Source organism: Otolemur garnettii, unplaced genomic scaffold (assembly GCF_000181295.1).
Source record: "Otolemur garnettii isolate 467f Iridium unplaced genomic scaffold, OtoGar3 scaffold00009, whole genome shotgun sequence".
In the NCBI taxonomy this organism is placed as follows: domain Eukaryota; kingdom Metazoa; phylum Chordata; class Mammalia; order Primates; family Galagidae; genus Otolemur; species Otolemur garnettii.
In genome coordinates, this window is record NW_003852404.1 from 8,463,011 (window position 1) to 8,487,410 (window position 24,400).

At 48.7% G+C, this 24,400-nt stretch overlaps 2 protein-coding genes across 3 annotated transcripts in view; one reads left to right on the forward strand and one right to left on the reverse strand.

The window, feature by feature from the left end:
* DNAJC16 (DnaJ heat shock protein family (Hsp40) member C16) overlaps window positions 1-5,844 on the reverse strand; it is a 45,419-nt gene extending 39,575 nt beyond the window's left edge. Inside the window, exons 1-2 of the mRNA XM_012801602.2 lie at window positions 5,701-5,844; window positions 3,734-3,918 (exon numbers count right to left, since the gene is read on the reverse strand). Of these exons, the coding sequence (XP_012657056.1) occupies window positions 3,734-3,900 (167 nt within the window). The 5' untranslated portion in view covers window positions 3,901-3,918; window positions 5,701-5,844. The remainder of the gene's footprint in view (window positions 1-3,733; window positions 3,919-5,700) is intronic.
* A 2,070-nt stretch (window positions 5,845-7,914) lies between these two features.
* The window catches only part of CASP9 (caspase 9), a 22,047-nt gene continuing 5,561 nt past the window's right edge, over window positions 7,915-24,400 (forward strand). For both annotated transcript variants that reach the window (XM_003783988.3, XM_023509688.1), the window contains exons 1-6: window positions 7,915-8,152; window positions 10,651-10,906; window positions 14,722-14,747; window positions 15,603-15,779; window positions 16,227-16,316; window positions 19,674-19,821. In XM_003783988.3, the coding sequence (XP_003784036.1) occupies window positions 8,021-8,152; window positions 10,651-10,906; window positions 14,722-14,747; window positions 15,603-15,779; window positions 16,227-16,316; window positions 19,674-19,821 (829 nt within the window). In that variant the 5' untranslated portion in view covers window positions 7,915-8,020. The remainder of the gene's footprint in view (window positions 8,153-10,650; window positions 10,907-14,721; window positions 14,748-15,602; window positions 15,780-16,226; window positions 16,317-19,673; window positions 19,822-24,400) is intronic.

Below are 24,400 nucleotides of genomic sequence, written 5' to 3' on the forward strand. Positions count from 1 at the left end.
GGACCCATATACCGAGGGTGGTGGGTTTGAATGTGGCCACGGCCAAACTGCAACAAAAAATAGCTTGGCGTCGTAGCAGGCGCCTATAGTTACAGCTACTTGAGAGGCTGAGGCAAGAGAACTGCCTAAGCCCAAGAACTGGGGGTTACTGTGAGCTGTGATGCCACGGCATTCTACTGAGGGCAAAAAAGAGACTCTGTTTCTAAAAAATAAAAAATAAAAAAAATTAAAGTGTAATATGTAGTTGGCTCCCTATATCCACGGGGTTTTAAATCTGTGGATTCAATCCACCACATTCAAAAAATATTCTTTATTTTTTTTTTAAGACAGAATCTCACTTTGTCACTCTTGGTAGAGTGCCGTGGCATCACAGCTCACAGCAACCTCAAACTCTTGGGCTTAAGAGTTCCTCTTGCCTCAGCCTTCTGAGTAGCTGGGACTACCGGCACCCATCACGACATCTGGCTACTTTTTTTTTTTTTAAGAGATGGGGGTTCTTGCTCTGGCTTAGGCTGGTCTCCAACTCCTGAGCTCCAGCAATCCACCCACTTCGGCCTCCCAGAGTGCTAGGATTACAGGTGTGAGCCACTGTACCTGATCAGAGAATTTTTTTTTTGTGACAGTCTCACTTTGTCACCCTCAGTACAGTGCCATGGTGTCACAGCTCACAGCAACCTCCAACTCTTGGGCTTAAGCGATTCTCTTGCCTCAGCCTCCCAAGGAGCTGGGACTACAGGCGTCTGCCACAACACCCAGCTATTTTTTGTTGTAGTTGTCATTGTTGTTTAGCTGGCCAGGTTAGAACCTGCCACCCTCAGTGGATGTGCCAGGCGCCATAACCACTGTGCTATGGGTGCCCAGCCCAGTTAGAGAATGTTTTTAAAAAACTATACTTATGGGTGGGTGTGGTGCCTCATACCTGTAATCCTAGCACTTTGGATTTTTTTTTTTTTTTGCAGTTTTTTGGCTGGGGCTGGGTTTGAACCCACCATCTCCAGCATATGGGGCTGGTGCCCTACTCCTTTGAGCCATAGGTGCTTTCAATCCCAGCACTTTGAGAGGCCAAAGTGGGTAGACTGTCTCAGCTCAAAGGTTCCAGAGCAGTCTGAGCTAGAGCAAGACCTCATCTCTAAAAACAGACAGGCATTGTGGTAGGTGCCTATAGTCCTAGCTACTCAGGAGGCAGCGGCAAGAGAATCGCTTGAGCCCAAGAGTATGGAGGTTGCTGTGAGCTGTGTTGCCAGGACACTCTACCAGGGGTGACAAAGAGATGCTCTCTCTCAAAAAAAAAAAAAAAATTCTATCTGTACCAAACATAAACTTTTCATGTCACTATTCCTCACACACAGTATAACAACCACTTACAATGCATTAACCACAATATTAGATATTATAAGTCATCTAGAGATGATTTAAGCATATGCAAATACTATACCATTTTCTACCAAGGACTTGAGCATACAGAGATTTTGGTGTCCTCTGGGGTCCTAGATATAATACCCCATAGATACCAAGGGACAAATGTACTCTTTTTTTTTTTTTTGAGACAGAGTCTCACTATGTTGTCCTGGTAGAGTGCTATGGAGTCACAGCTCACAGCAACCTCCAACTCTTAGGCTTAAGTGAGTCTCCTGCCTCAGCCTCCCAAGTAGCTGGGACTACAGGCGCCCATCACAATGCCTGGCTATTTTTTTGTTGTAGTTGTGATTGTTGTTTAGCCAGCCTGGGCCATGTTCGAACCCGCGACCTCAGTGCATGTGGCCAGAGCCATAACCAATGTGCAATGGGTGCCAAGCCTGTACTCAGTTCTTAATTTTTTATTTTTAGTTGAGGACAAAAAGCTTTTATTTTTACTTTATTTTTTTGAGACAGAGTTTCAATTGCCCCGTGGTTGAATGCTGTGGTGTTATAGCTCACAGCAGCCTCAAACTTTTCGGCTCAAGTGATCCTCTTGTCTCAGCCTCCTGAATAGCCGGGACCATAGGTGCTCACCACAATGCTTAGCTATTTTTTTAGAGGTGGGTTTCAATTTTGCTCAGGCTGGTCTTGAACTCCTAAACTTAAGCAATCCATCTGCCTTGGCCTCCCAGAGTGCTAGATTACAGGTGTGAGCTACCTCGCCCTTCCTAGAGCAAAAAGCCTTTATTATCAACTTTTTATTTTTATTTATTTATTATTATTATTTTTTTTTGAGATGGAGCCTCAAGCTATCCCCCTGGGTAGAGTGCCGTGGCATCATGCTCACAGCAACCTCCAACTCCTGGGCTCAAGCAAGTCTCCTGCCTCAGCCTCCCAAGTAGCTGGGACTACAGGCTCCCACCACAACGCCTGGCCATTTTTTGGTTGCAGCCATCATTGTTGTTTGGCAGGCCCGGGCTGGGGATTCAAACCCGCCACCTTAGGTGTATGTGGCTGGAGCCTTAGCCACTTGAGCCACAGGCGCCGAGCCTTTATTTTTATTTTTTTGAGCCCAAATCTCATTCTGTTGCCCTGGGTACAGTGTGATGGCACCAGCCTAGCTCACAGAAACCTCAGACTCCTAGGTTCACGAGATCATCCTGCCTTAGCCTCCTGAGTAGCTGGGACTATTGGTACCTATCACAAAACCTGGCTAATTTTTTCTTTATTTTTCTTTATTTATTTTTTGAGACAGTCTCACTATGTTGCCCTGGGTAGAGTGCCGTGGCATCACACCTCACAGCAACCTCAAACTCTTGGGCTTAAGCGATTCTCTTGCCTCAGCCTCCCAAGTAGCTGGGACTACAGGCGCCCACCACAACACCTGGGTATTTTTTGGTTGTAGTTGTGACTGTTATTTAGCCAGCCTGGGCCAGGTTTGAACCTGCTAGCCCTGGTGTATGTGGCCGGCACCCTAACCACGAAGTACAGGCGCCCACCTGTATAGAGAAATAGCCTTTTCTCTATTTCTAGTAGAGTCAGGATCTTACTCTTGCTCAGGCTGGCTTGAACTCCTGAGCTCAAGTGATCTTTCTGCCTTGGCTTCCCAAAGTGCTAGTATTATTGGCGTGACCCACTATACTTGGCCACTATAAACTTTTCTTTCTATCTTTTTTTTTCAAAGAGACAAGAGTCTCACTTTGTGTTGCCCTTGGTAGAGTGCCGTGGCGTCACAGCTCAGCAACCTCTGCTCCTGGGCTTCGGCGATTCTCTTGCCTCAGCCTCCGAAGTAGCTGGGATTACAGGTGCCTGCCACAACACCTGGCTATTTTTCTGTTGCAGTTTGGCCAGGGCTGGGTTCGAACCCACCACCCTTGGTATATGGGTCTGGTGCCCTACTCACTGAGCCACAGGCACCACCCTATAAACTTTTTTTCAAGCTTAAAAATTCATAATTTCTAGAACCGGATTGTAAGTTGTTCTTTCCGGAATTACACTCAGATAACGTATGGCAAGAAGGGTAGATTATCCATTGTTGATGACATTTTTAAAAAATTAAAGATCTTCTTACTTTAACATTAAATATACTAAAAACATATAATGCAATTGTTTAAGCCAAAGCATTCCTAAAAGGGGGTTTTAAAACAAACACAGGCTTTGGATCTTATCACTAAAAATTATAGGACATGACCAGTAGCTCTCTTATATAAAATAAATATTTTAGACATATATATTAACATGTTGAACACAGAAACAGCGACAAATAAAAGCTAATCATAATTTAGGCTTCAATCCCCTGCTAAGACTGCTTGGCGTATTTCTTAGTTTCACCTACCATTCCCGGGCGAGCTTCTTATAAGCCTTTTTAATATCAGCCTGACTGGCTGTTCGGCTGACCCCTAGGACTCTGTATGGGTCAAAATCCAGCGCAGACAGAATTTGCAGGATCAGAACCAGAACTATCAAGAACTGCCAGGAAATGCTCAACTTTCTCACTTCCATTTCTCTTCCTTTCCAGAGCTGAAATGATTGAAGAGGCAATAAGTTTCAGTGGCAGAAAACGGGATAGTTTTGCTTTTTAGGTAAAAGATAGATAGATGAAAACCAGAACAAACAAAAGGTATTTTGCAGGAAAAGTGTCAAACTATTTGACCGTATCTTTTAAAACAAAAAAAATCTTGCTACCACTTTTGAATATCACAAATAAGACCTATTATAGGTGAATAGATGAGCAGTTAAGATTTAATAGCGACTCTCCAGAACCCTTGATTAGAAAAGCTTTAGAAATGACTGAAAATGGAGGAGATGCAGAAATAATAAGTAAATGTGAGAAAACATAAATAGGGTAATTAGGGTGACTACTTCTTCCATATACTATTTCATTTATTTTGACAATAGTTTAAACAAAATAAGTGGTTTAAGAGTAAGTCACTGAAGACATGTTAAATAATCTCATAAAATTGTAAGATTTGGCATGTGCTAAACTACAAAATCAGATAGTTATGGTGTTCTTGGGTGTTAAATAAGCACAATTATGAAAGTGAAATACTCTTTAACTGTGCAGTTAAGACTTAGTATGCCTCAATTCCATTCTTTCTCACCATGCCCATTTAAACAAGAATATGAGAAGCTGTTCTGAAATACAATTGTTAGTAATATGGTCATCATAAATGGAAACTTCAGGTGAGAAAAAATTTAGTTTTGAAAGAAGACAAAAATTAATGGCAAAGTTTGGAAAACAGGCAAGGTCTTAAAAAATTTAAGTTTTATCTCTGGTGAGTGTGGTGATCGAATTCATTGTGGGTTTTGGAAATAATCCTGGCTGGTTAGTGAGCAATGCATTGTAGACGTATTCAGAATTATGATCTTTGTTATACTATACAGTGTCTTTTCAAGGGTCACATTTATCTTAATTTTTGACGAATTAATAAAGTTTTAAGGTTCAAGTGTTAATGTGACACCTAACTCAAGAGGGAGAAATCTGTTAAGAGCGGTGGATCTTGACAAGTGGGACTTTAATGCTTCTTAGGAGTCCTCAGAAAATTGACTCACTTCATGACCAATGTTTAGAACTGCATGCATGCAGAATCAAGTCTTAAGCCAGTTTCTCTCTCATTAAGGCAACCTATTCTGTCCTATAAAAAACCTGAAAGTGATGTAGCTGCTGGTTAAGTACATGGGATTTGGAATCAGACTAAGATTGGTGTTATAACCAACTTTATAACCTTAGGCAATTTCCTTAAACAAACTAAACCTCAGTGTCCTCACTCATGAGAATGGATAATACTATCTTGGATCATTATGGGGGATTAAAATGTATGTAAAGAATTTAACTGAGCACCAAGTCAACAGCCAATTAAGTGGTAGTTAGTATTATTATTTCCACCATGCCGTACGATCACTGCCTTGTTCAATGCTCTCTGTCTCCTCCAGTTAGAGGGGCCCAAGTGGCGGGGGCTGTGAAGTTCTTTTGCCGACAGTCTCGAGCTAGAGGGTGCTGGGCTCACAGCAGGAAACCACCTGCCCAACAGGTAGGCTGCATCTCCAGGACCCCGTATAAGCTTCCAGAGAGAAACTCTAGGTCTGAGTCCCGCCTCAAGCTCCCGCTGGAGGTCGCAACCTTCCAGGAGACCGCCCCCTCCCCCGCCGCCCTCCGAGAGCCCTGGGCCGAGCCCTGTGGACTCCTGGTTCCCCCCTGGGCCCACCAGGGACTGGTAACGACAAGAAATTGACGGAAGACCCTTGAGCCTGCCCGGCTCCGCCGCACTGGCGGCTCTGCGCATCACGACGGGAAGGAGTTACCGGGAAAGCGCACCAGCCCAACCGGCTGCAGCGTCCGTGCTCCAGTTAATCCGCTGGGCCGGGATCTTCCCGTCCACACCAGCGCTCGCCCGGACCGGGGCGGGGAAAGAGGCGGGACCAGTAGAGGGAAGTCACATGACACTTAAAGGTCCGGAGCATTGAAGGCGCGGATCGATCAGGTCGAGGGCGTCTACTTTGCGAGTCTGTTTTGACCCTTGCCACTTGCCGTCCGCGTGTAGACCTGACGCGGTTGCTATAGGAACCAGGCGCTCTCTTTGGGTAGAGCCAAAGGGTAGATCGTGACCAAAGAGGCCCAAACGTGCTTCCTAGCGAGGCGAGGTCGCTGTGCATGATGGGATGCCATAAAGACCTCCCCGATTCTGGGAGAGGTTTCCACTCCTATTAGGGAGGGCCCTGGTCTAGCAACGGTTGCTAGGATGGGGAAGCAATCGCTAGTCTCGGTTCTCTTAAACGCTATTCATAGAATCCTAGAACGTCAGATTGGGAAGGGACCTTAGGGATTCTCCAACTCCTTATATTGATGGGGAGGCCGAAGCCCAGAGAGAGGCAGGGACTTGCCCAAGGCCTGGAATCAGGACTCCTAATCCCATTTACTGAAAAAACGAAAAAGGGGAGCTCCACCCAAGAATGAGCCAAGTCTTGGCCAAAGCACCAAAAAGGGTAGTGGGATAGGGAGAGGGGAAAGGCACAGGCGAATGAGGTAAACTTTCTTTGAGCCAAGGAGATAACTCCCTTGGGGATATAAGGAGCTTTCACACCTTTCTGTCTTGTTTTTACATATTTTTTCTCGCTTGTATTCATCACTAACATATCTTTTAAAATTTGTATTATTTATCTCCTGACTCCTCCCACTGGAATGTAAGCTCCTAAAAGCAGGAATTTTTGTCTTTTTTGTTCATCTTTATATTCTGTTTGACGTTGGCACACACTAATAAGTATTTGTGTAATAAATGAATGAATGGGATTGCAGTTTTGCTGCTCAAGCGATTATATTCTAGGGTGGATTCTTAAGAGTATTGACTGTGGAGTCAGGTTCCGGTTTGAAACTTGTCTTCCTCTTCTGTTTATTGGCCCTGTGACCTCTAACAGTGACAACTTCCTTGAGCCCCAGGGCCTACAACAGGGAAGAGGGAGAGGAGTGAAGAATAATTCCCTTCCCTGGTAGGGTTGTAGTCAAGGATAAATGAGATTAAGCATGTAAAAGTGGCTAGCACAATGGCTGGGATTTAGCAATACTCGATACACAGAAATAATTATTTTTTGAAATGTGGAAATGAGCCATACAAAACTATGGGAGTTCAGAACTAGATTTCTGCTATTTTAAAAAATTTTTGTGAGAAGTGTTAGGAGGGAAGAGAAGGGAATGGAAGACTGAGAAAGGATGGCTTGGTTGGATCAGTAAGCTGCGATCTGAGCACGGGGTGAGGGGCTAGGAGGGGAATTTATGGTTTACTGGGGCCAGGGAGGATAGCGGGAAGCCATACTCAAGAGGGTTGAATGGGGCAGGACAGATCATGACTCCAGAAATGGCTGTCCCTCTTGCTAGTAGTGTTACCCGGTCGTGAATCCTGGCAAGGGGTCCGTGGCAGTCAGTCTACTTTTTCATATAAGTACCACGCGCTAACCGATCGCGCCACTGGAGCTCCAAGGAGTCGACTTTTTCCATGGCCCACAGACTGCGGGGACCCTGGCCGGTCTCCGTCTGCTTCAGGACCTCCCCCGCCGCCAGGAATTGGTGCCCCTTTGGCAAAGCAGCCCCTGTTCTCGGTTGCGGGCAGTGGGTGGGCCCTGGGGGCGAGGCTGGCCGCGAGTGGGCCGTGACACTCAGGTTTGTCCGTGGGGGCGCAACAGTAAGGAAGGGATAATCCTGGGGGCGGGGCGCTGGGGGTGGGTGGGGAGACTGGATTCTGGGGGCGGGGCGAGGACGAGGAGGGCGTCCTAAGGGCGGGACGGTGAAGGAAAGTTGACCGCCACCCGGGGCGGAGCAATGGAGGGTCTGCATCCTGGGATTGCGGGGCTTGAAAGGGTGGGGTGCGACCGCGGAAATGGATCCTGGGGGCGGGGTTATAAAGAGGCGGGATCCTGGGGCAGAGCGGTGACCGGAGGCGGGACCGTGGGGGCGGGCCAGTGACTGGAGTACTGCCCCTGGGGGCGGGGCCATAGTGGGCTGAATCCTGGGAGCTGAGCGGTGACGCTGGCTGGTCCTGGGCGGAGGCGGGTCTCCGGGATCAGGTGGGGCGCTTCGGCCCAGGCCCGGAAGCGGACTGAGGAGGTAGGGATTCCCCGCAGTCTGTGGGCCATGGAAGAAGCAGACCGGCAGCTTCTTCGGCGGTGCCGGGTGCGGCTGGTCAGCGAGCTGCAGGTGGTCGCGCTCTGGGACGCTCTCCTGAGTCGCGGGCTGTTCACGCCTGACATGATCGAGGACATAAAGGTGCGTCCCCGCCCCCGCCCAGCGGGCACCAGCGCTTCCCGCGCGCCGCTCAGGCCACCGGGTTGCGGGTAGGTGCAGCGAGGTCGCGCCCGGAGTGTTGTTGAAGGCACACCGGTACTTAGTGGCCGAGCTCCCTCTCCCCACGCGCAGTACTGTCCAGTACCCATCCCTTTTGAGGAACCGTTGCATGAGAGCCCCGTTTCCCCTTACGGCATCGAACCCATACAGTCCTCCAGCTGAACCCAAGAATTCCAAACATCTCTTTGTGGAGTGTTTTGCTAAAGCGATTCCACGTCCTGCATCATCAGCGTACGCTGTTAAATAAAAGGAAAATCTGAGGCTCCAATTAAATTTTGAAGAGTTTTTTAAAGAAGCAGTTCATGAATTGGGGGACACCAGACTGAAAAAGGTTTAGTGTTACGATGACAAAACGTCAGAGGCAAGTATTTATTGGGACGATGTGGAGGCAAAGTAGATTATTTGATTGGCTTGCAGTCTGGAAATTGCCTTTTTTTAGGTACCTTGGTGGAAAGTCCGTAGTTACACAATCCTGTTAGTTTGACTGCTTATGGGTGGCTGGTTGTTTTATTTTTGTCTAACATAAACATTTAACAGAAGTGACCCTCGTTGAATTTCATTTACGTTTGCCGTTTAAGTAAGATTCCGGTCAGTTATGAGACCTACTTGGTTTTGTCTGCTCAGGAGTATCTTCACTAGCATGGAAGTTCCAAGCACTTTGATATCAAACTCTCTGACAGCATGTCCTTTGGCCTCTTTGAGTCTCAATTACTTGGGCTATGAAATGGGGAAATAATGTTGTCATAGGGCTAAATGAGATAGTGGATGTGAAACTGTGCGGTGCCAGGCACTCATTTTCCTCATCTGGGAAGTGGAGAAATTGTAATTTAACCCCTCAAGGTTGTAAAGAGGAAAAAAGTGAAATCATCCACTTAACAGTGTCTGACCCACTGGGGAGTGTTCAGCAAATGCAGAGAGAAATCCTGACACAGCGATCTGTTTGCCTGCAGCTAACTGTTTTGCTAGTGAGACTCATCTTCTCAGGGACACTGTTGGTCTGTGCTGTTCACTGTAGTAGCCATGAGCCACATGTGGGTATTTAGATGTAAATTCTAAGTAACTAAAATTAAAGTTAAAAATTCAGTTCCTTAGTTGTACTACCCAGGTGCTCAGTGGCCACTGTGGCTGAAGGCTTCCATATTGGATAATGCAGATGAAGAACATTTCTATGATCATGGAAAGTCCTCTTGGACAGTGCTACTGTAGGGTATGTGAGGACAGGGTGGTGTCTTATCCTGAGGAACTAGTCCAGTGTTGGTTCTCTAAGGACAGGCGGCAGCTAACCCTCATCTTCCTCCTTTCTCAGGGACCAGCCCTGCCATTCTGACATCTGTTGTGACCATCTTGTCACCTCTGTCTGTCCTGACTTCACCATCTTTGCCACCCCTTGTCCTGGCTGGCTCAATCTTTTTCATTGTCCACCCTGACCCCAGGATGATTTTTTTCTTCTTTTTTTGAGACAGAGTCTCAGTATGTCGCCCTTAGAAGCGTACGGCACCATCATAGTTCACGGCAACCTCAAACTCTTGGGCTTAAGCAATGCTCTTGCCTCAACCTCCCAGTAGCTAGGACTACAGACACTGCCACAATGCCGGGCTATTTTTTTGTTGTGGTTGTCCCCGGCCGACTATTTTTTTGTTGTAGTTGTCCCGGCTGAGTTCGAACCCGCTCGCCTCAGTCTATGTGGCTGGCGCTGTAACCACTGTGCTATGGGCGCAAGCCTTTTTTTTTTTTTTTCAAATTTATTTATGTCGTTGTAGTTGTCATCGTTGATTTTAGGTGGCCTGGGCTGGGTTCGAACCCGTCAGCCTGGGTGTATGTGATTGGTACTCTATCCATTGAGCTACAGGTGCTGCCCGTAGCATGATATTTTGAAAAGGCAGATCTGACTCTGTCACTCTTTCCTAAAACTCTTAGGGGGCTCCTGCCAGCTCTCAGGATGAATTTCTTAGCCTGCTCATACAAAAGCTGAGTCCCTTGCCTCTGTCACTCATACAAAAGCTGAGTCCCTTGGCTCTGTCCCTCTACCTTCCTTACAATTCTCTAAATTCACTCTTCACTTCCTGATGTTCCCTGGTCTCTCAGCTATGACTTCCCCTCCTGGGGGCTTTCCTGACCCCCTCCCCCCACTGAGTTGGGTGTCCCAGTACGTTCTCAACCCCTGTGTCTTCCCTCTGGGCACTGCTGCCCTTGCTGTGTCATTGCATACCCCATTAGGGATCGCTCCTTGAGGGTTATGGCTGTTCACTTAGATGCCTCCAAAATACTGAATAAATAGGTAGACACTGCACCTGCAGGCTCCCATTTTTGCCTATGTGCCTGATTGTTTAGACTTATACTAGAGGGAAAATGGGGGGACAGGGTGAGAGCCACATGAAAGTCTGTGGGTCATTAGCATTGTGTCTTTTCTTTCCAATCAGCGGGCAGGCTCTGGATCTCGGCGGGATCAGGCCAGACAGCTGATCACAGATCTAGAGACTCGAGGGAGGCAGGCCCTTCCCTTGTTCATCTCCTGTTTAGAGGACACAGGCCAGGACACGCTGGCATCATTCCTGCGATCCAACAGGCAAACAGCAACGCTGTGGAAGCCGACCCCAGGAAAACCTACCCCAGTGGTGCTCAAGCCAGAAACACCCAGGCCAGTGGACACTGGTTCTAGAGGATTCGGTGATATCCGTGAGTATCCAGGTTGGTGGGTAGGGAGGGACCGTTGGTGTGGCTGGGTGGGCTGAGAGTGAAAACTTAATTTTGGTACTCTGTCTGAGTACTCATAGGGATGGGGGGAATATTCTGGTAGATCTACAGGAGATTTAATTTTGGCAGCCCCTCCTGTGAGAAGCAGGTGCTGAAGTCTATTTTGGACGTCTGGGGTTTGAATCTCTGTCCCTGGATCCGGCTATAGTTTAGGATTTGCCTTTGGGTCAGGGTGGATAGCTTGGACTGGCCCATGCCTGGGGGCAGGAGAGAGTTGATGGTGCCCCATTCAAACACGCATCTGCATGGCACATACCCTTGTCTTGTCCCCTCACAGCCACCCTGCAAGGCAGGTGTTAGACCCATCCCTTTGATGAGGAAACTGGGGCTCAACGGAAATAATTTGCCTGAGGTCACAAGGCTATGTCCAGTAAAATGCACAAATCCTAGGAGTACAGCTAGATGATTTTCACCCCGTGTGTACACAGGAGACCAAGGCCCAGTCCTCAATATAGGAAACATTTTATCCTATAAGAATCTCTTGTCTTGGCTCAGCATCTGTGGCTCAAGTGGCTAAGGCGCCAGCCACATACACCTAAGGTGGCGGGTTCGAATCCAGCCCGGCTCGCCAAACAACAATGATGGCTGCAACCAAAAAATAGCCAGGCGTTGTGGCGGGTGCCTGTAGTCCCAGCTACTTGGGAGGCTGAGGCAGGAGACTCGCTTGAGCCCAGAAGTTGGAGGTTGCTGTGAGCTGTGATGCCATGGCACTCTACCCAGGGGGACAGCTTGAGGCTCTGTCTCAAAAAACAAGAATCTCTTGTCTCTTCCCAGACTATCCCTTTTACCCTTACCCAAGGTAGTCACTGCTATGATCTCTATCACTCTAGGTCCCTCCTCCTTATCCTTAAACTTCAATGTAAATGTAATCCTATGTACTCTTTGAATCTGGCTTCTTTCACTTATCATCGTATCTATGAAGTGCCTTCATGCTGTATTGCCTATTAGTAGTCCATTATTTTTTATTGCTAGTGATTCCTATTCTGAATAACCCACCATCTCTATAACCACTGTCCTGCTGGTGTACGTGTGGCTTGTTTGCAATTAGAGCTTTGGTCCCAGGATGTGCCAGTCTCCATGCTTCCTCTTTCGTGGTTGCCTGATTGACCATTGCATTATTGATGTTAACAATAATGATAATAGTTAACATTATTGAGTACTTATTATTTGCCAGGCTTACCTAAGTGATCTCATTTAATGTCCCTAACTCCTTTGTCAGGCAAGTGCCACAAGTTTCCCATTTGACTGCTGAACAAAGTGGGTCACACACTGGGGAATGACTTTCTACAAGCCATGCACTACTGAGAAATGGAAACAGGATGGCAGGCCAGGCTTCTGCATTCTGTCTGCTCTGTCTCAGGGTAGCCCCAGATGTGCCTTGTGATGTATTTCTTTTATCAACCTTTGTTAGTGGCTGTTGTATTGTTTCTGCCAATGGCCTTCCGTGTATATCTCTCCATCTCTCCCTGAGCATGCCGTGCTCTTGCCTTTGCGCTGTGCTCTCTGCCTCTTCCCTTTCGTACCCCTTTGTTCATTTTTCCATTCACAGACCCCTATAGCATTTTGGGCTCCCTGAAAATAGCCATTCTGCTTTGTTCATCGATAGTGCTAATTTGGGGAATGAATGAATGAATTCCTCAGTAGCAGATAATAGTTATAATTTTGGGATACAGTGGCATTTTTGGAAATGAGAAAACATTCTCAAATTGAATCTGTGGACTCATAGGAGTCTTCAAGCTAGGTAAAGCCATTCCTAATTGAAAGGGTGATTTAAGGGTAGGAAACTCATGAAGGGCTCAGGGTGCAGGGTAAAGTAAAATTTTTCACATAAGGATGAGGATGTAATGAAGAAAAAGTTTATTTTACTGTATCAGAGAGAAGGTGGGGAGAGAAAAATGGTATAGGGCCTGAAAGGAAGAAGAGGGGAGTGCCAGCGCTGAGAGATACAGGTACTGAGCTGTTATTTTATTTTTTTGAGACAGAGTCTCACTTTGTTGCCCTGGATAGAGTGCTATGGCATCATAGCTCACAGCAACCTCAAACTCTTGGGCTCAAGCAGTTTTCTTGCTTCAGCCTCCCAAGTAGCTGAGACTATAGGCATTTGCCACAATGCCCAGCTATTTTTAGAGATGGGGTTTTTTTTTTTTTTTTTTGAGATGGAGCCTCAAGCTATCCCCCTGGGTAGAGTGCCATGGCATCACGCTCACAGCATCCTCCAACTCCTAGGCTCAAGCGAGTCTCCTGCCTCAGCCTCCCAAGTAGCTGGGACCACAGGCGCCTGCCACAATGCCTGGCTATTTTTTGGTTGCAGCCATCATTGTTGTTTGGTGGGCCCGGGCTGGGGATTCGAACCTGCCACCTTGGTGTATGTAGCTGGAGCCTTAGCTGCTTGAGCCACAGGCGCCGAGCCAGAGATGGGGTTCTTACTCTTGCTCATGCTGGTCTTGAACCGGTGAGCTCAGGCAATTCACCTGCCTTGATCTCCCAGAATGCTAGGATTACAGACATGAGCCATTGTGCCCAGCCCCTGGTGTGGCTTTAAAAACCGGCAAAAATAGTTCCCAGTGGGAGGTCTAGATCTACTCTCATCAAGGAATGGGATCATTGTTGGAACACAAGTATAGGCTTCACCTCAACTTGAAGGTTGCCATTGTGTTCTTCTTGTTTAAAAAAGGAGAAATAGAGCGGGGCCTGTCACTCAGTGAGTAGGGTGCCAGCCCCATATACCCATATACTGAGGGTGGCGGGTTTGAACCTGGCTCCAGCCAAAGTACAACAACAACAACAAAAATAGCCGGGCATTGTGGCAGGCGCCTGTAGTCCCAGCTACTCAGGAGGCTGAGGCAAGAGAATCGCCTAAGCCCAAGAGCTGGAGGTTGCTGTAAGCTGTGATGCCACAGCACTCTACTGAGGGTGACAAAATGAGACTCTGTCTCAAAAAAAAGAGTAAAAAAAATAAAAAAAGAGAAATATTTTATGACCTTATAGGCTGGTGGCCAGTTGAGTTCTTGCTAACTGAAATGAAAACTCTTTTGCTGTTGGAGGAAAATGACCGTCTTTACTCATTTATTCATTTTGCAAATATTTCTTGAAGACCTACTGTGTGCCAAGGCCCCTGGACTATAAGACAGCCAGCATCTGCTCTCCTGGAACTTCCTTTCCCCCTTTCTCTTCTGGAATTTCATATAAATGGAATCACACTGTCTATACTCTTCTAGGTCTGGATTTTTTTTTTAATTTTGTAAGATGAACCATTTTTTTTTTTTAAATAATGTCTGAATTTTTTTTACACAGCATAGTATTTTCAAGGTTATCAGTAGCCTTGCATGCATTAGCAGCTATTTCCTTTTTAGGCTCTGTCAAGTTCGCTTGTGTGGCTGAATCACAATTTATATATCCATTAACTTGTTGTTGGATTGGTTGTTTCTAGATTGGGGTATTATGAATAAGGCCTCAGTGAACCTTGTTGGCCAATTCCCTAATATTTTGTGCCATGTATACTCAGTTTTCTTGGATTGATACCTGAGGGTAGACTTGATTGCCAGAGGGTAGGTGTGTGTTTAACTTTATTAGAAACTTCTAGACAGTTCTCCAAGGTGGCTTTGTTGCTTGACTTTCCCACCGGCAAAGCTGAAGGTCCCCAAGTTCCCATTAGTCGGGGCTGTCCTCACAGAGTCCCTTGCCCTTCCCCCGTTGGACTGTGACATTCATATTTCCCTCTTTCTCTGTCTCTCCAGGTGCTCCTGAGACACCGAGGGGAAATGTGAGTCCTCATGTGATTTGGGGGCCAGCTGCCTGTGCTCCGGGCCCTTCCATCTTCACTCCCCAGGCCCTGCCCTGCAGCTGTGTCGGGAGCCCAAGGAGCCCAGCCTTGCTGGGGATTGGGGTCCAGTCCCAGCCTTCCCACCTCCCCATCTCCGCCTGGCACTTGCTGGAACAGATTGTTCAGCCTTGCTCTTCCTCAGTGTAGAGTCAGGGAGGCAGACCTCAGGAGGGGCAGGGGTTGGGCCCGGCTGTGGTGCCCTCAGCCCAAGTCATCATGCTCTCATTCACAAGTACCTGGGACTCTGCCGGGGTTCCCTGGAGCAGAGCCTTCCATCTAGCAGGGGAGAGAGAGGTCAGGCAAATGAATATGTAAATACAAGCAGTGATAAGTACCAGAAACAAAAAGAACAGGCCATTGGAAGAGAGGATTGAACTGGACGCCCTAGGGTGGAGGCACCCTCCGGTACTCTAAGGGTTGGGCTGGCCCGTGTTTGCTGGCAGAACTGACCACATGGTTCTCAGGTGTGCCCCTGTGCCCCTGCACTAGGTGATCCGTAAGGTCCTTTGGGTGAATGAGTTGTTGGATTTCCGAGTTAGCAGCTCCCGTCCCTGAATCCTAGGGGTCTGTTCTCTGTAGAGTTTAGCAGGACAGCTCATCCTTACCTACCAGACCTTCAAGTGTTCTCTTCTGCCTGGAATGCAGAGTGGAGACCCTGCGACTCCTGCCGTGGGAGGGCAGACCCTTCTTTTGTCCCATCTCTCTGTTAACCACATAAGTCAGACCAGGGGGTGGCGTCCTCTCCGGGGCAGTGCGGTGAAGCCCTGGGTTTACATGGGTCCCTGTGCTGGACAGGCCTACGTCCTGAACGCGGACCCCTGTGGCCACTGCCTCATTATCAACAACGTGAACTTCTGCCGGGAGTCGGGGCTCGGCACCCGCAAGGGCTCCAATGTCGACTGTGAGAAGCTGCGGCGCCGCTTCTGCTTACTGCATTTTTCGGTGGAGGTGAAGTGCGACCTGACTGCCAAGGTACGGTCACTGTCTGCTGGGGGCACCTGGGAATGTGTCCTATGAGGGACCCCAAAAGTCTGCCGATTCCCCAGGCGAGCCCTTACATCTGTAGGCCCGTGGGAGACAGTTTGACCTGGTGGTTGCAGGTTAAGCTTCAGACTCAGCAGAGCCTGGGTTTAAGGACTGGCTCTCTGGGCCACTTGGGGTGACCTCTTGTTTCTCAGTTTCTGTGACCAGGAAGCAAGACTAATACCCACTCTTTTGTGGGGATTAGATGAACAGTGCCCAGCATAGCACCTTCTCCCTGCAAAGGGCAGCTGCTGTGACCAATATGACTCTGGTCACTTTAGTGCCAGCCTCTGGGAGCTGAGGAAGTGCTTGCTCTGCCTGGGCCTTTGGGTGGGGCCCCTTCACTGCCTGGAAATCCGTCAGTGCTTCTGGCTCACCTGCAGCCTTCCCTCCTAGAAAATGGTCCTGGCTTTGGTGGAGCTGGCACAGCGGGACCACAGCTCTCTAGACTGCTGCGTGGTGGTCATCCTTTCTCATGGCTGTCAGGTAGGAGTCCTTCTTCCACTCTGCCCTGCTCCTCGGACAGGCGTGGGGTAGAGGCTATGCCGAGATGCTGTGCAGGAGCCCGTCCAAAACACCCTTGGCTGTGTGGGAAAGAGTTGGGGAGATGTGGGGCCCTGTTCACTTACTTATCGTTTTCTCAGGAGCCATCTGGTCCTCTGAGGAGTTGCAGCATCCTCCTGGGTGGGGTGGTGTTCCTGGGAAAAGCCATCTGGAAGATGGAAGAGGGGACAAGGTCTGCTCACTGATCTGTCCCTGGATTTTGTTCTGAGGCAGGCATAGGGCACTAGCGTTCAGCTCTTGCCCCTGTCCTGCGAGGCGTTGTTCTAGGCCCCCTGTGCTGGGTAGGATCAGACACTGGGACATACTCAGGGATTGGCCACTAATGGGCTAGCTTATTATGGTCAAGACCCTACCTGTTCCTGGGCCTCAGCTTTCTTATCTTTTTTTTTTTTTTTGAGACAGAGCCTCAAGCTGTCCCCCTGGGTAGAGTGCCGTGGCATTACAGCTCACAGCAACCTCCAACTCCTGGGCTCAAGCGAGTCTCCTGCCTCCGCCTCCCAAGTAGCTGGGACCACAGGCGCCCGCCACAACGCCCGGTTATTTTTTGGTTGCAGCTGTCATTGTTGTTTGGCGGGTCCGGGCTAGGGATTCGAACCCGCCACCTTAGGTGTACGTGGCTGGTGCCTTAGCCGGTTGAGCTATAGGCGCCGAGCCAGCTTTCTTATCTTTTAAGTTGAGGGGTTGGACAGGTCAGCAATCACAAGCAGGGGCCTGTTGTCCACTAGAGGTCTGCACAGTGTTTTCAAAATTGGCAAATTTTGGCCAGGCACAGTGGCTCATGCTTGTACTCCTAGCACTTTGGGAGGATTGCTTGAGGCCAGGGGTTTGAGACCAGACTGAACAAGATGGAAACCCCGTCTCTTAAAAAAAAAAAAAAAGAAAATAGATAAAGTTTGCTGGGCATGGTGGTGGGCACACGTAGTCCCAGCTACTCAGAAGGCTGAGGCAGGAGGATCACTTGAGCCCAGGAGTTTGAGGTTGCTGTGAGCATGATGACACCATGGCACTCTAGCCTGGGTGACAGAGTGAGACTCTGTCTCAAAAAACAAAATAATAGGCCAGGTGCAGTGGCCAAGGGAGGTAGATTGCCTGGGTTTGGGAGTCTGAGACCAGCCTGAGCAAGAGCGAGACCTTGTCTACTAAAAATAGACAAACTAGCCATGTGTTGTGGTGGGTGCCTATAGTACCAGCTACTTGGGAGGCTGAGGCAAAAGGATGGCTTGAGCCTAGGAGTGTGAGGTTGCTGTGATCTATGATGCCACAGTACTCTACTCAAGGCAACTGAGTGAGACTCTGTCTTAAAAAAATTCCAAAGCAGGCTTGGTGCCTATAGGGAGCCATCCACATACACCAGAGCTGGCGGGTTTGAACCCAGCCTGGGCCTGCCAAACAACAATCCCAACTATAACCAAAAAATAGCCAGCCTTTGTGGTGGGCACCTGTAGTCCCAGCTACTTGGGAGGCTGAGGCAAGAGAATTGCTTAAGCCCAAGAGTTTGAGGTTGCTATGAGCTGTGACACCGCAGCACTCTACCCAGGGCAACATAGACTCTGTCTCAAAAAAAAGAAAACCAAACCAAAAAACAAAATAGCAAACAAAAAAAACTTTGGCAAATTCCACATGAAAATCAGGATTTCCCTCTTCTCTTGAAGAACCACAAAAGTGGGGGTGGTGCCTGTGGCTCAGGGGGTGGGGCGCCGGCCCCATATGCTAAGGGTGGTGGGTTTGAACCCAGCCCTGGCCAAACTGCAACAACAACAAAAAAATAGCTGGGTGTTGTGGTGGGCGCCTGTAGTCCCAGCTACTTGGGAGGCAAGAGAATCGCTTAAGCCCAGGAGTTGGAGGTTGCTGTGAGCTGTGACGCCACAGCACCCTACCGAGGGTGGTAAAATAAGACTCTGTCTCTTAAAAAAAAAAAAAGGAAAAACCATAAAGGATTGGTTCGAGCAAGAGGCAGCATCTTCAGACAGACAGAATTCTGGCCTGGAGCTGAGCAGAGGCTGCTCTTTTGGCCCTTTCCCTCATAGTGTGGCCCGGGATAGCAGCATGGGTGTCCCCTGGGAGAAATGCAGGTACTCAGGCCCCATGCGGGACCTCTTCATTCAGAGACCGCACCATGCCAGGGTGCCCAGATGATTCCTGTGCACATGAGTTTGAGCAGATTTGACTTCCAAGCGGTAGACGTTGGCTGCAGCAGAGGTTCCTGGATTGTTGATTTAGGAGGTCTGGTTGGGGTCTGAGAATTGCATTTTTTTTTTTTTTTTGAGATAGAGTCTCACTTTGTTGCCCACAGTAGAGTGCTGTGGCATTATAGCTCACAGCAACCTCAAACTCTGGCTCAAGCGATTCTCTTGCCTCTTCCCAAATAGCTGGGACTACAGGCACAATGCCAGGCTATTTTTAGAGGTGGGGTCTCACTCTGGCTCAGGCTGGTCTCAAACCTGTGAACTCAGGCAATCCACCTGCCTCAGCCTCCCAGAGTGCTAGGATTACAGAGGTGAGTCACCACACCCATCCTGAGAATTTCATTTCTTTATTTTTTATTTGGCCAGGGCTGGGTTTAAACCCACCACCTCTGGCATATGGGGCCAGTGCCCTACTCTTTTGAGCCACAGGCACCGCCCAGAATTTCATTTCTTTCTTTTCTTTTTTTTTTTTTTTGAGACAGAGCCTCAAGCTGTCACCCTGGGTAGAGTGCTGTGGCATCACAGCTCATAGCAACCTCCAACTCCTGGGCTCAAGCGAGTCTCCTGCCTCAGTCTCCCAACTAGCTGGGACCACAGGCACCCACCACAATGCTCAGCTATTTTTTTTTTTTTGGTTGTAGCTGGCATTGTTGTTTGGTGGGCCCAGGCTTGATTTGAACCTGCCACCTTAGTTGTATGTGGCTGGCGCCTTAGCCACTTGAGCCACAGGCGCCGAGCCTTAAATTTGTTTTTTTGAGCAGAATTTTATTTCTTGTAAGTTCCCAAGTTATACTGATGCTGCTGGCACAGGGCCACTCTTGGAGAAAAACTGTTCTAGAGGGAGCTGGCTGGTCGGCTCTAGTTGGACCATCTGGCCCCTAGAGGCACATGAGCTTGAGATGCCCAGAATAGATGCTGACCTGGCTCCTTCTCTAGCAATCCTTAGCCAACCTGCTCTGTCCAAAGCAGTTTTGTGTCCCTGGCTGGGACCTTCTGAATCCTTTTGTCCTATCTCACAAAACCTCTGAACAGGCTGCTGGATTCCTTCCTCCCCTAACTTCTTGTGTTGTAACTAGGGTTCTCGTTCTTCTAGGCCAGCCACCGCCAGTTCCCAGGGGCCGTCTATGGCACAGACGGATGTTCTGTGTCCCTCGAGAGAATCGTGAACATTTTCAATGGGACTGCCTGCCCCAGCCTGGGTGGGAAGCCCAAGCTCTTCTTCATCCAGGCCTGTGGAGGGGGTAAGCATCTCCTCAGCCTCCCGGTGGGCAGATCTGGTAGGGAAGGAGCCACCTCCTGCTTCCTTCTCTGTCTGGCTGTGCACAAAGTCCATAGGATCCGTCCAGGCAGTCCGGGTCCCACACATAGCCTGGGTAGTCCTCAGCCCCGTCCACTCTGTTTCATGGCACAGTATCTCCATGGGCTCATGTAACTTTGGCAATGTTAGCTCCAGAGACTTGGCAAAAGCCACACAAAGCAGAAAGAAAAAAAGCCCTTTTCATTTTTCTTGTTGTCATTCCCCCAGTGTCCGTCAGCTCCATGCCTTCTCTGCTTGCACAGAGAAAGGGAGGCCACAGCTGAATTGCATAGAGGAACTAAAGCCTTTAAGGATTGGAATTCCCAAGACCCCTGGTCCAGGGGATGTGAGGAATATTTGTAGTCTTGCCCTATGTCCTGATTTTAAAACTAACTCCTACTTACTGTTACCAGATTTTCTTGTAAAATAAAAAGAAAAAGAGAGAAGAGAGGGAAACATTGGGTTCCCTGGCTTGTGGGTCATGACAGGAATGTTGGGAACATAGAAATTCTGTCCCAGGGAGTCCCCTGTACCCTGGGCTCTCCAGGGGCTGGAACATTTGGACACTTCAGTGGGGCCTATAAGGCCTTTGATGACTGGCTGCTGCCTCTACCTGCACCCCACAGCCTGATCTGCCAGACAAGTGGGCGTTATTATCTCACAGAACTTTCCAGGTCGTCCAAGGGGCACTGTATCCGCTGACAGCCAGTGTCACGGGCACCTGTGGTATATTTCTTCTGTGCACTTTAAACGATCCCATATCATTCCACATTGGCAGGGCAGGGTGGGCTTGTCTAGGAGAGCAGGTGCTGGCCATATGATTTGTCTAATGTGTGTTTATTGAGCACCTGCTGTATATTGCACATCAGGCTGCGTGTTAGGTGCTGAGGATAAAGGGAAGATAGGGTCATGAGCTGTATTAAGTCCCTGTCATGACCCATGCCCACGAGCGATTGAGAACACTTCAGTCAACCCTGGATTGGCTAGTCACTCACACACAGTTAGGGGCCAGTTAGTCTCTAGTAATCTCCGTAAATGGGGACAGACCCACCTGATGGTGTTACCATGACAACATCTAGTAAACTAATGAGTGTGTGTACAATGCCTGGTTCATTTGACTAGCTGAAAACCTGGACTCCCAATCCAGAAGACCTAGTGCTCGCCATGTAGTTAACTCAGAATAATAGTAATGGGAAGGGGGAAGGCTGCTGTTCTTGGGGGTGGAGGCCTCCTGCTCTAACTTACCATTTTTCTTATCCAAAATGCATGGTCAGATGATCCTCTCACTCTGGAGCCTATGGCCCCACTTTCTCCTACAAATCAAATGAAATGTGAAGAGGGCAAGGGGTCATGAATGAAGGGTAAGCGCTTTCTGGATAGTTAGCCTGTCTTGGGCACTCCCATCCATCTCAGGAGCTAGGAGGACCTTTGTCTTATGCATAGCTGCAGTGTCACTCCAGACAGCTTAGCAGGGCCTATAAGGCCTTGGATGACTGGCTGCTGCCACTACCTGCACCCCCCCCCCAAGCATTCGAGGCTCTGGCATACTCCGCCCTTGCCCCCCAGCACCGCTCAGCCTTCCCAGGATGTCCCAGACTCTTCCTTGCTCCTCTGCCTCGTCCCTGCCTACCTCTGAACCATCTAGCCTTCTGGTTACAATTTGTCACTGCCTCCAGGAGGTCTTCTCTAAACACTCCCGTCCTTGCACAAGGTCAGGGTTAGCTGGCCCCTGGGTTCCTGCAGCCCCTGTTCTTCCGCTGCCATAGCACTTTCCCTTGGCTTGGATGACCTCATCCCCTGGTCAGCTCTGAGGGTGGGGCCAAGCCCGCTGACCCCCCTTCCAGGCCCCCAGCCTGGCACAGAGCTCACAGTCTGGTTGTCTCTCATGTGGATTCTAATTACTTGAATTTGAAGAAAAATTTGAAAAATATCTCTGAGCTACGTTTGAAATAATGTATTCTGCCATTAAAAAAAAAATAACAAAACTCATCGGGAACAGCAAGATTCCCGAGGTCTGGAATGCAGTAATTAAGATGCCCCCTTGGGAATTCTGGTTCCTGCTTTGCCCCTGGCAGGGTTGGTGACCTGGTGTTATCGCTGTTGCCACGTGGTGGCGCCACGTCAGCTGAGAACAGAAATACAGAACCGTCCCCGTTCTCTGCCAGTGCCTGGTGGGGTGTCTTGGTGATGCGCAGCATCACACCTGCCCTGGATTCTGGTGCCTCTTGTATTGCAATTCTAAAACTCACTGTTGTAATAACTTAAAACAATTTAAAAACCCTTCAACACGTCCACCCCTTCATTGAGAGGTAGCACACGCAGCACCAGGGTTGAGAATTGTGCCTCAAGTCATTAAGTTTGATAAGAAATGCCAGCGTGATATCACGTAAAACAGCATGACATACTGGACTGAAGCCCAGCGTCTGCCTCTATGAGGTCTAGCTGTCAATTTTGGGGTGATTCTTCAGAATTTTAGAGGTCATGCTGAGAAGGCAGAAAGCAACAATAATATGCTGCAGTGGTTGCCCGGAGGGAACATCGCCTCCTCCCACTGGGGATTTATTTTTATGGGGAAATGAGTCTTGCCTTGCAGGGAGTTTTGCATTAATGAGGCTCTCTAAGAACCAAGCGGTGCATAACTCACACCACCCTGCAGGCCAGGCCTTCACATCCTGTTTGCAGGATGGGGATGACCCATGAATGGAGATGCTGTAGCATCCCTGCCCAGCCCTTTTCTCCACACCCCTTATGTGATCCCGCTAGCTCGTCTCCATTTTTGCAGGCAGTCTTTCTGCTCACTCTTGTCCCCTTCAGCCATTCTTGTGGCATCCCCCACTTCAGTGTCCCTTGCCGCTGCTGTACCAGGCACTCGAGACAGTCCCACACTCACTTCTCAGGTCTCCTCCTTCTGCCGCTTCACAGGCACCTGGGGCAGATTCTGGACTCTCTACCAAGAAAACAAACAAAAGCCATGAACTGAGGAAGCCAGAGATTAGCATGGCTCTGCAGATAACAGAAGCCCCCCGCCTCCGGTGCAAGCTGGGGGCCCTCTTCAGGAAGCAGCAGTGTGGTGGAGAGGCTTTAAAAAGATTCAGTGCAGAATTCTACTCTTCTGCACAGATCTGGGTGAAAGCAGATTACCAACAGTTTCTGAGCTTTAGCTGTGTGGAGTGAGAAGCCAGAAGCTGTTATTATGATGGGGTTGCTAGAACCATCTCCGTCCTCTGCAGATGGGTGCCCAGCTTCCTGGGTTAACTGTGACCTCCCTTCATCACATAGATCCAGCCATATAAACTTGCTTTCTCTGAAGCCCGACCGTGCCATCCCTCCCTCCAGGACTGTTTTCCCTGTTCTCTGGCATCAGAGCCTGGGTCACTGTCACCTTCTCCAGGAGAGTTTCTGTAAGGAACCCTCTGAACCACCATAACTCTGCCTTTTCTATTTTTAACCCAAGCCCATGTTAGCTACCTTCTTTCCCTGTGTCCCCCATGAGCTCTGTGGCAGAGGACCTCATCCCAGGAGCTCTCAGGCAATGTCACCATTTCGACGGCTTTGTGGCTGAGCTGTGTGTAGCCTGAGTCCTGCCCTGACCTTTCCGTTTCCCAAACCTGACACTCCTTTGGGGGAATTTGGATTTTGAAACGGAAAAGATAGAAAATACAACAACTTTAAAAAAACAAACCATCCAGAATGTTGACAGCTGATGCAGCCGTCTCATCTGTTCCTCTCCTGTTTGAGTCCCAGCCCACAACACCGCCAGCCTTTCTGATTGAACATTCCCTCTTTGGCATGTCCCCACATCTCTGGGGTCTTCATCATCACCAGTTCACATGACTTTATCGTGCTCCATCTTCATGATAAGTGCTCACTTACTAAACCATCGCCCTGACGTCGGCCCTCTAGTGACATCCAGTTCTTGGCACACATGACCACAGGTGCCTTTACCTAGAGAGCTTTTATCTGTACTCGAGCTATTTCCTTAGGAAATTACTAGATTAGAAGATGTAAACATCTTCATAGATGTTACTAGCCGTGACTTGGTATCTGTTTGATATGTTTCTGATGCTTTCCTTGGTTCCGTAAGAGGATTGGTGAGGGCTCATCAAGTACAAGGGACACAGTAGCACAAAACAGAGAAGTGCAAGGAGATAAGACAAGAAGAGGGAGTTTGGAATCCATAAATGCAGTCTGTGGTTCCCTGCGTACTTGCTAGAGGCGGCTTGTGAATTTTCTGTGCTTTCCAGCAGCCAAGGCAAGGTCAGGTCTCACCATGGTATTTAGTTTTTGGTATCTGGTATTTGTCAGGAATAAGAATAAGGACCCCTTGGTTGTCTAAAGGGGACACTGTGATATAGCGGACAACTTCTTTATATTTCTAAACAACAAAAAAGACAAGTTTCATATGGCTTTTTTGATTGTGGTAAAATACATATGACAAAAAATTTGGCCAGGCGCTCAGTGCCTGTGGCTCAAGCGGCTAAGGCACCAGCCACATACACCTGAGCTGGCGGGTTTGAATCCAG